We start from the raw sequence: 11,867 nt of genomic DNA on the forward strand, positions 1-11,867 counted from the left end.
AGGGATATGGGCCAAATGTGGGCAATTGGGACTAGCAATTGGGGTTTAAAAAAAAAAGGGCGGCATGGACAAGTTGGGCCGAAGGGCCTGTTTCCATGCTGTAAACCTCTGACTCTATGAATCATTGGGAAAAGCTCTGAAAGGCTCCATCTCATTTCAAGTCTTTATTTTGACCCAGTTCCTACAGGTGAAAGGTCGGAGCCTCAATCCCATGTTCCACTGTCCAATCAGCAGCCACAATGGATTTGAATCTTGGTCATAAAAGGAAAAAGGTAATAGTATTTTTAAAAAGAAAAACTTTTTTTATTTCCCCATAAAAATCCATCGTATAAAGAAGTTATTAAAAGTTAAGAGTCACACAGACTTGAAACATTGGCTCTATTCTCTCTCCACAGATGCTGCCAGACCTGCTGAGTTTTTCCAGTATTTTCTGTTTTTAATTTGGAATTCCAGCATTTGTGGTCTTTTGCTTTAATTAAAGATCTCACTCTGCAAGCATTGTATTTATAATGGAATCTGCCGATGTAAACGTCACATTGTAGTGACGCCTCCTGCTCACAGTGGCGCTCTTTCACCTCGGTTTCTGCCTCTGCAGGAGAGAAACTCTCACTTTATTTACAATCATAGAATCCCGACTGTGCAGAAAAAGGCCATTCGGCCCATCAAGTGTGCAACAACACTTACCCAGGCCCTATCCGCGTAACCCTATCCCCGTAACCACATGTATTTTACCCCTCAAATTCCCCTAACCTATGTACATCTTTGGACACTAAGGGGCAATTTAGCATGGCCAATCCATCCAACCTGCACATCTTTGGACACTAAGGGACAATTTAGCATGGCCAATCCATCCAACCTACACATCTTAGGACACTAAGGGGCAATTTAGCATGGGCCAATCCACCTAACCTACACATCTTTGGACACTAAGGGCAATTTAGCATGGCCAATCCACCTAACCTACACATCTTTGGATGATAAGGGGCAATTTAGCATGGCCAATCCATCCAACCTACACATCTTAGGACACTAAGGGGCAATTTAGCATGGGCCAATCCACCTAACCTACACATCTTTGGACACTAAGGGCAATTTAGCATGGCCAATCCACCTAACCTACACATCTTTGGATGATAAGGGGCAATTTAGCATGGCCAATCCATCCAACCTACACATCTTAGGACACTAAGGGGCAATTTAGCATGGGCCAATCCACCTAACCTACACATCTTTGGACACTAAGGGCAATTTAGCATGGCTAATCCACCTAACCTACACATCTTTGGATGATAAGGGGCAATTTAGCATGGCCAATCCACCTAACCTACACATCTTTGGACACAATGGGGCAATTTAGCATGGCTAATCCACCTAACCTACACATCTTTGGACACTAAGGGGCAATTTAGCATGGCCAATCCACCTAACCTACACATCTTTGGACACTAAGGGCAATTTAGCATGGCCAATCCTCCGAACCTACACATCTTTGGACACAAAGGGGCAATTTAGCATGGCTAATCCACCTAACCTACACATCTTTGGATGATAAGGGGCAATTTAGCATGGCCAATCCCCCTAACCTGCACATCTTTGGACACTAAGGGGCAATTTAGCATGGCCGATCCACCCAACCTACACATCTTTGGACACTAAGGGGCAATTTACCATGGCCAATCCACCTAACCCGCACATCTTTGGACACTAAGGGGCAACTTAGCATGGCCGATCCACCCAACCCACACATCTTTGGACACTAAGAGGCAATTTAGCATGGCCAATCCACCTAACCCGCACATCTTTGGACACTAAGGGACAATTTAGCATGGCCAATCCACCTAACCTACACATCTTTGGACTGTGGGAGGAAACTGGAGATCCTGGAGGAAACCCACGCACACAGTATAGGGAAATGTGCAAATTCCACACAGTCACCCGAGGCTGGAATTGAATCCGGGTCCCTGGTGCTGTGAGTCAGCTGGGCTAACCACTGTGCCACCGTGCCGCCCACTTCTTAAATAGTCATAGGTTTTGATTTTCAGCCATGAATAACTTAAAATAAAAGCATTGTAGGAAAATACGAACATTATGTCTATGTTTAAGAGATTGAATTACGCCTTGAATTCCCTTGTCCTCAACCTATAAATTACCTGAATCTCTGCTCAGTCTTAACTTCTGTGTAGGGTGCCTGAGGGATTTTTATTCATCTTTATTGCCCGCAGTGCCAAGCACAACTGGCACAGTATTAAAAACAAGAACAGCAGCAACATCAGACAATACGCACATAGAAATCACACAATGGCCAGAATTTTATCGTCCTGCCCACCACAGGAATCGGAGCGGGCGAGGGGCGGACCGTGGAAACGTCCGTTGACCTCGGGCGGGATTTTCTGGTTTCGGGACGAGCGAGGCCCTGAAACCCCGCCTACTGTTTCTAACAAGGCTTCTAAAAGTCATTACGTTTTCAGCGTTGACAACAACTGCAGACAAAGTATCAACAATTCTACGTGAAAAACAGAATTTGCGAATTCCAAGACGTGAACCAGATTTCTGTCGTTGGCAAAATGCCGCAATTGCTTGGACGTAGTAAGGCCATGTATCAATTTATAAACTTCAGCTAAATCAAAAATCAGTTTTTTCCTCTCCAAAGATTGTAATTCAAGAATTCTTAAACGCTCCACATGAAGTATTCCCCTTATGCCTTCCATTTTCCTTTGTAACACATCTTTGCACTCTCTCTATAATCGTTATATCGCTCTGAAAGTGTGGATTCCAAACTGTGTTTAAAGTTTATTTATTAGTGTGTAGGATGTGTAGGTTGGGTGGATCGGCCATGCTAAATTGCCCTTAGTGTCACAAGTAAGGCTGACATTAACACTGCAGTGAAGTTACTGTGAAAATCCCCCAGTCGCCACACTCTGGTGCCTGTTCGGGTAACACGGAGGGAGAATTTAGCATGGGTAATGCACCCTAACCCAGCTTGTCTTTCGGGCTGTGGGAGGAAACCGGAGCACCCGGAGGAAACCCACGCAGACACGGGGAGAACGTGCAGACTCCACACAGACGGTGACCCGAGCTGGGAATCGAACCCGGGTCCCTGGCGCTGTGAGGCAGCAGCGCTAACCACCGTGTCACCGTGCCGCCCGCACTCCAGATGTGGGCGTACCAGCTGCTAATAGAGTTGAAGATAAATGCTGACATCCTGACACAAAAAGGATGCATTCAGCGCTTGTAAAACATTATCTGCTTGCTGTACTGCCTGAGCCACATGATTCGTAAAATTCTGATCACTTGCAGCAGTCACACCCAAACAGTTTAAAGTTTATTTATTAGTCACAAGTAAGGCTTACATTAACACTGCAATGAAGTTACTGTGAAATTTCCCAAGTTGCCACACTCCAGCGCCTTTTTGGGCCAATGCGCCTAATCAGCACGTCTTCCAGAATGTGGGAGGAAACCGGAGCACCCGGAGGAAACCCACGCGGACACGGGGAGAATGTGCAGACTCCGCACAGACAGTGACCCAAGCTGGGAATTGAACCCTGGTCCCTGGCGCTGTGAAGCAGCAGTGCTAACCACTGTGCCGCCCCCTTTTCAATAGTTGAGTGTGCTTAAGGCTGGCCACCGATACGGTACAGTGAATTAGGATTATTGTGGAGAACTGAACACTTTGCCACATTAAAAGGTAAGTTGCCACTCATTGGACCACTGCACTAGAGTTGAGAGTTCACTCTGGAGAAGTGCGTTCGAGAGCCCTGGATTAGTTTTCTTAACTTCCAAATAAATTTTGATGTCATCTGCATTCTTCAAGCTGTACAATGCTGGATCTGGCCATCAGTGTCATTAATATAAGCCACAAGTAAAAGGGATCCAAAGATTCTTCCTCGAGGGAAAGCCAGAATGTGTTGGATTTGATAACTGCCCATTAACAGTGACCACTTCCACACAGTCCAACAAAAATGATTTTATCCCCTTGTAACGTTTGCCTTTAATCTCCAAAGTGGGTAACTTATTCAATAGTAATAGGTGGCTCTGAATTAAAGATTTTTGAAAAATCCAAGTATATTGCATCACACCATTGGCCTCTGTCAACTAACACCTTCCAAAAATACATTAACTGTGAGGCATACGGACCCCCAGGGACGACGCCAAACTGATTGCCCCCATAGTGTCTGCGTGGGTTTCCTCCGGATGCTCCGGTTTCCTCCCACACTCAAAAGATGTGCAGGTTAGGTGGACTGGCCATTCTCAATTGCTCCTTTGTGTCCAAAAGATGTGCAGGTTTGATGGATTGGCCATGCTAAATTGCCCCTCAGTGTCCAGAGATGTGTAGGTTAGGTGGATTTGCCATGATAAATTGACCCTTAGTGTGTAAACGTGTGCGGGTTATATGGATTGGCCAAGCTAAATTGCCCCTTAGTATCCAAAGATGTGCGGGTTATATGGATTGGCCATGTTAAATTGCCCCTTAGTGTCCAAATGATGTGCAGGTTAGGTGGATTGGCCATGCTAACTATGTGGGGTTAAGGGGATAGGGCGGGGAGCGGGGGGAGGGCTTAGTTGGGGTGCTATTTCGGAGATTCGATGCAGACTCATGGAATCCCTACAGTGCATAAGGAGGCCATTCAGCCCATTGAGTCTGCACCAAGTCTCTGACAGGGCACCTTACCCAGGCGAGGTTTGGGGATTTGGGAAATTGCTTTTCGGGTGTGGGGCCCTCTAGTTTTAGGGATGGGGATTTAAGTTTTGCGGTACAGGCTATCCTTGGTTTTGGGGTGTAAGCTCCTCTAGATTTGGGGAATGGGGGTTCATCTTGGGGTTCAGAGCCCTCTGACTCTGGGACGTGGAGATTTGGTTTTGGGATGTTGGACCTTCTCATTTGGAGTTGGGGGGGGGGGGGGGGGATGGTGCGAGAATTTGGTTTTGGCGTGCCGTGTACCTCATGGCTTTAGCTGTTGGCTCTCTCTCTGTGATGGTCGGAAATAACCTTGATCTCTTTTGGTTCAGGTGTGCGCGCAGTTTCGGGATGGCAGGAGGATGATGAGGGCCGTTGAGCCCCTCAGTGCCCTCTCCCGCTGGTACCTGTACGCCATCCACGGTTACTTCTGCGAGGTGATGTTCACAGCCGCCTGGGAGTTTGTGGTCAACTTTAACTGGAAATTCCCAGGAGTCACCAGTGTTTGGGCTCTTTTTATCTACGGCACGTCCATCATGGTGGTGGAGCGAATGTACCTGTACCTCAAGGACCGATGTCCCGGTGTGGTGAGGTGCCTCATCTACACCCTCTGGACCTACGCCTGGGAGTTCTCCACCGGGCTTATCCTGCGTCAGTTCAATGCCTGCCCCTGGGACTACTCCCAGTTTGATTATGACTTCATGGGTCTGGTGACACTGGAGTACGCCGTCCCCTGGTTCTGCGCTTCCTTCATCGTGGAGAAGCTGGTGATCAGGAACACCCTGCGTTTGCGCTTTGACGAGAACGGGGAGCCGCGAAGCCCGACCATCGCCCCGGCCATGCTGTGGGGCCACCTGAAGCTGGGGAAGGATGAGTGAGGCGCCCCCCCTTCTCTGCTCCGTTCAAAAGGCAGCCCGGGTTTCGAGCCTCCTTGTCCACATTCCCGGCGTTGGGAACCAACAGGACCTCAAACCAGTGAACAAACCGGTTATTTCTTTGCGCGTTTCCCTTTATTGCGATGGAGAACAGCCTTTTTAACGCAGTCCAACTCCAGCACAGTGCAATCTGGTTTAAACGTACTGCCACGTTGCTCACTGAGGTATCCTAACTCTCAGTGCATGCACAGTCCGTTAACAAGTATTTATCCTCGCCGACAGTGACTAAGGCTGAGGCCTCACGGGGGTGAGCTAGTATTTATAATTACTTCTTCCACTCCAAGACCCAGCAAAGCACCTGCATGTCCTGCTGTTTTTATGTTGCCCGACTTGCTACCTGTTGGAGGAGGGTGTGGGAATGATTGCCTGTATTTATGCAAAGGTCACACCCTCTGTTGCGTCGTTACCCACGGCGCGCACTTTCAAAACGGCTTTTGCTGGTTTACCAAAGGAATGGGTCCAAATCAGACGCACCCGCATCATTCAGGACGGTGCAGAGCGAACAGGTTAAGGTCTGTCTGTGGAGAACACAAGTGTTATTATGAAAGCCACATTGTGTGCGAGTTCAGAGGCCAAACGTCTGGAGGGGGATGGGGTGAAATGCATGTGCCTGACTTATTCGTTTCTGCTCTTGTTCTGTGTCGTTGCAATAAAACATCATCCAGCCTAGAATATCACTGGTCCTGTTTCCAGGATTTACCCAACCTCTTCAGAAAGCACTGACATGCTGGGTGTGGGCGCCACCCGTGCCAACTCTGGCTGGGGTGCAGGTGCCATGCGCGCTGACTGTTGCTGGGGTGCGGCGTCACGCGTGCTGGTTGTGCTGGGGTGCAGGCGTCATGTGTGCTGACTCTGGCTGGGGTGCGGCGTCATGCGTGCTGGCTTGTGCTGGGGTGCGGCGTCATGCGTGCTGGTTGTGCTGGGGTGCGGTGTCATGCGCGCTGGTTGTGCTGGGGTGCGGCGTCATGCGTGCTGGTTGTGCTGGGGTGCGGCGTCATGCGCGCTGGTTGTGCTGGGGTGCAGGTGTCATGCGCGCTGGTTGTGCTGGGGTGCGGTGTCATGCGCGCTGGTTGTGCTGGGGTGCGGTGTCATGCGCGCTGGTTGTGCTGGGGTGCGGTGTCATGCGCGCTGGTTGTGCTGGGGTGCGGTGTCATGCACGCTGGTTGTGCTGGGGTGCAGGTGTCATGCACGCTGGTTGTGCTGGGGTGCGGTGTCATGCACGCTGGTTGTGCTGGGGTACAGGTGTCATGCACGCTGGTTATGCTGGGGTGCGGTGTCATGCACGCTGGTTGTGCTGGGGTGCAGGTGTCATGCACGCTGGTTGTGCTGGGGTGCAGTGTCATGCACGCTGGTTGTGCTGGGGTGCAGGTGTCATGCACGCTGGTTGTGCTGGGGTGCGGTGTCATGCACGCTGGTTGTGCTGGGGTGCGGTGTCATGCACGCTGGTTGTGCTGGGGTGCGGTGTCATGCACGCTGGTTCATGCTGGGTTCCAGTGTCGGGCGTGCTGACTGTTGCGGGAGTTCCGGTATCCTGCGTGCTGACGCTGGATGGGATGTGGGTGCCACATGTGCCACTCTCACGGGGAATACGGGTGCCCTGTCACTGGAGTTTGGGTTCCAGACAATTTCACAGGGGTACCAGTGGGTTCTGTTTGCTGCAGACTCTTCAGTTTTGGCTATTACCAATTTTATCTGCCTGTACAGTGAATTTCAACAGGCATTTGTTTCGTCCCAACTGAGAGTACACACGCACACACACACGTGCACACACTCACTCACACACACAGGTGCGCACATATACACACACACACACACTCTCGCACACACACACTCTCGCACACACACACTCTCGCACACACACACTCGCGCACACACACACACTCTCACACACACACACACACACACACACAGAGGTGCGCACACACACACACTCGCGCACACACTCACACACACACACACACACTCGCGCACACACTCGCGCACACACTCACACACACACAGGTGCGCACACACACACTCACACACACACTCTCGCACACACACACTCTCGCACACACACACTCGCGCACACACACACACACACACTCACACACACACTCGCGCACACACTCACACACACACACACACACTCACACACACACTCGCGCACACACTCGCGCACACACTCACACACACACTCGCGCACACACTCACACACACACACACACACTCACACACACACTCGCGCACACACTCGCGCACACACTCACACACACACACACACACAGGTGCACACACACACACACACTCTCGCACACACACACTCGCGCACACACACACTCTCACACACACACACAGGTGCGCACGCACACACACACACACACACACACAGGTGCGCACACACACACACTCACACACAGGTGCGCACACACACACACACACTCTCACACACACACACACACAGGTGCGCACACACACACATACACAGGTGCGCACACACACTCTCACACACACACTCACACACAGGTGCGCACACACACACACACACTCTCACACACACACTCACACACAGGTGCGCGCACACACACACACTCACACACAGGTGCGCACACACACACTCTCACACACACACACACTCACACACAGGTGCGCACACACACACTCTCACACACACTCACACACAGGTGCGCACACACACACTCTCACACACACACACACACACACACAGGTGCACGCGCACACACACACACACACACACACACACTCACACACAGGCGCGCGCACACACACTCTCACACACACACACACACAAATTCACACAGGTGTGAACGCACAACATTTGATTTTGTTGTTTTTCGGAATTGAGGCTGTGATTGTGTAATGGTTAGCACCCTGGACTCTGAATCCAGCGGTCCGAGTTCAAATCTCGGTGGAACCTCCAAAGACTTCGGTTTCCCGGAAGCTGCTCGGCGGGTCATGGGAACAACGCCGCCGGATCGCTAGTCGGCATCGTTTATGGTCGGAATGACGATGGTATCTGATCGTAATCGAGCCTCCGACTTTTGTTCTTCATTAATGAAAACATTCTTGGCAAATGCTTTTGCTTTTGTTCGTCTTGCGCCGGTCCAAGCATTTCACCTCTAGCGGCACAAATGCCCCCCGCCGTCCCCCTTAACCATGGCCTCAATTCCGAAAACCAACAAAATAGAAGCAGGGTCCTATTCCGTTATTCCCAGCTGGAGTATCCAGGCTCCCTGTGTATATAATTGGGGACTGCTCCTCCCACAGCACGATGCTGGCCTGAAGCTGCCACTTGTGTCGTAATGTCTGTGATGGAACATCCCAAATCCCCATAGTTCTGTCCAAAAAGCCAACAGCAATCAATGGAAGTACCCGACAAGAGTCCCACTGACTCCACAGAATTGGAGTTGGAATCCGTATCCTCCATTTGCTCTTTCTCCACGCATTCCTTTGTGCTGTTTGGAACTGAAAAAGACAGAAATTACCCTGCCTGTGATCGGGTTGAGGAGTTTGGCTATGCAAGCGACAGAACCAGTCAGGACCAGGCTCCCGGTGTCATCGGCGGCGAGGCAGGTCACGGGACCCTGGTGGCTATCAAAGAAGAACAAAGAACAATACAGCACAGGAACAGGCCCTTCGGCCCTCCAAACCTGCGCCGCTCATGTGCCCAACTAGACCATTCGTTTGTATCCCTCTATTCCCAGTCTGTTCATGTGGCTATCTAGATAAGTCTTAAACGATCCCAGCCTGTCCGCCTCAATCACCTTGCTTGGGAGTGCATTCCAGGCCCCCACCACCCTCTGTGTAAAATACGTCCCCCTGACATCTGTGTTGAACCTTGCCCCCCTCACCTTGAACCTGTGACCCCTTGTGTTCGTCACCTCCGACCTGGGAAAAAGCTTCCCACTGTTCACCCTATCTATGCCCTTCATAATTTTATACACCTCTATTAGGTCGCCCCTCATCCTCCGTCTTTCCAGGGAGAACATCCCCAGTTTACCCAATCTCTCCTCATAGCTGAGACCCTCCATACCAGGCAACATCCTGGTAAACCTTTTCCGTACTCTCTCCAAAGCCTCCACGTCCTTCTGGTAGTGTGGCGACCAGAACTGGACGCAGTATTCCAAATGTGGCCTAACCAACGTTCTATACAGCCGCAACATCATGTGCCAACTTTTATATTCTATGCCCCGTCCAATAAAGGCAAGCATGCCATATGCCTTCTTCACCACCCTCTCCACCTGTGCTCAGCGATTCTGCGCTGTCGTGTGTCTCCAAGGCGGCCTTCACGACACACGGCAGCACAGAATCGCTGAGCAGAAACTGATAGCCAAGTTCCGCACACATGAGGACGGCCTAAACCGGGATGTTGGGTTTATGTCACACTATCAGTAACCCCCACAGCTTGCCTCCTGGACTTGCAGAATCTCACTGGCTGTCCTGTCTGGAGACAACACACATCTCTTTAACCTGTGCTTAATGCTCCCTCCACTCACATTGTCTGTATCTTTAAGACCTGGTTGGATGTAGGGATTCGCATTCTAATCAGTATTCTGTAACTTGATGTTGTGTCTCTGTGCCCTGTTTGAGAGCAGATTTCCACTCCATCTGACGAAGGAGCAGCGCTCCGAAAGCTAATGGCATTTGCTACCAAATAAACCTGTTGGGCTTTAACCTGGTGTTGTTAAAACTCTTACTGAGTCCTCCTGTGGCCAGGGTTCCATCCATTGTTCAAGGTGATGGGGAGTCTAGAAATGTGCATTTTTAAGGGAGGGCCTTTTGTTAGTTGTGACGAGCTATCCTGTGTCCAGGGTTCTCCCGTTCGTTCAGGCAATTGAATACTTCAGGATTTCCATTTTTCCTAGACTCCTCTGTTAATTGTAGTGAGTCCCCATGTGGTCAGTGTCCTCCATTTTTAGGTTGCTTGAGAAGTTAGAGATCTATATTTTTGTTTTAGGGGTTTATCTTTTTCACAGTGGATTTGTTTGGCAGTCCTAATAAGTTCCCATGTGTGCCGGATTACCCCAATTGTTTGAGGTGAAACTGTAGTGATCTGTGGCCCTTTCCCAGGACACCGTCAGAAAATTGTTATTTTTGTGTGGAGTGTAGAAGATTCATTCATCCCAGGGCTGCTGGAGGCCATAGAGGTTTACAGCATGGAAACAGCCCCTTCAGCCCAACTTGTCCATGCCATCCTTTTTTAACTCCTAAGCTAGTCCCAATTTCCCACGCTTGGCCCATATCCCTCTATACCCATGAAACTGTCTAAATGCTTCTTAAAAGACAAAATTGTACCCGCCTCTACTACTACCTCTGGCAGCTTGTTCCAGACACTCACCACCCTTTGTGTGAAAATATTGCCCCTCTGGACACTTTTGTATCTCTCCCCTCTCACCTTAAATCTATGCCCTCTAATTTTAGACTCCCCTACCTTTGGTAAAAGATATTGACTATCTAGCTGATCTGTGCCCCTCGTTATTTTATAGACCTCTATAAGATAACCCCGAAGCCTCCTATGCTCCAGAGAAAAAAGTCCCAGTCTATCCAGCCTCTCCTTATAACTCAATCCATCAAGTCCCGGTAGCATCCGAGTAAATTTTCTGCACTCTTTCTAGTTTAATAATATCCTTTCTATAATAGGGTGACCAGAACTGTACACAGTATTCCAAGTGTGACCTTACCAATAGGGCGGCACGGTAGCACAGTGGTTAGCACTGCTGCTTCACAGCTCCAGGGTCCTGGGTTCAATTCCTGGCTCGGTTCACTGTCTGTGTGGAGTTTGCACATTCTCCTCGTGTTTGCGTGGGTTTCCTCCGGGTGCTCCGGTTTCCTCCCACAGTCCAAAGATGTGCGGGTTAGGTTGATTGGCTAGGTTAAAATTGCCCCTGAGATGTGTAGGTTAGAGGGATTAGCGGGTAAATATGTGGGGGTAGGGCCTGGGTGGGATTGTGGTCGGTGCAGACTCGATGGGCCGAATGGCCTCCTTCTGCACTGTAGGGTTTCTATGATTTCTATGAATGTCTTGTACAACTTCAACAAGACGTCCCAACTCCTGTATTCAATGTTCTGACCAATGAAACCAAGCATGCCGAATGCCTTCTTCACCACTCTGTCCACCTGTGACTCCACTTTCAAGGAGCCATGAACATGTACCCCTGGATCTCTTTGTTCTATAACTCTCTCCAACGCTCTACCAGGGATACAAACGATTGGTCTAGTTGGACCAAGGAGCGGCACAGGCTTGGAGGGCCGAAGGC

General features: G+C 50.0%; 1 protein-coding gene across 2 annotated transcripts in view; it reads left to right on the top strand.

The window, feature by feature from the left end:
• LOC144511072 (transmembrane protein 229B-like) overlaps nucleotides 1-6,344 on the top strand; it is a 32,212-nt gene extending 25,868 nt beyond the window's left edge. For both annotated transcript variants that reach the window (XM_078241046.1, XM_078241047.1), the window contains exons 2-3: nucleotides 179-272; nucleotides 5,008-6,344. In XM_078241046.1, coding sequence (XP_078097172.1) covers nucleotides 240-272; nucleotides 5,008-5,553 — 579 coding nt within the window. In that variant the 5' untranslated portion in view covers nucleotides 179-239 and the 3' untranslated portion in view covers nucleotides 5,554-6,344. The remainder of the gene's footprint in view (nucleotides 1-178; nucleotides 273-5,007) is intronic.
• The last annotated feature ends 5,523 nt before the right edge of the window (nucleotides 6,345-11,867 follow it).

The sequence above is a fragment of the Mustelus asterias genome, chromosome 24 (genome assembly GCF_964213995.1).
Source record: "Mustelus asterias chromosome 24, sMusAst1.hap1.1, whole genome shotgun sequence".
NCBI lineage: Eukaryota > Metazoa > Chordata > Chondrichthyes > Carcharhiniformes > Triakidae > Mustelus > Mustelus asterias.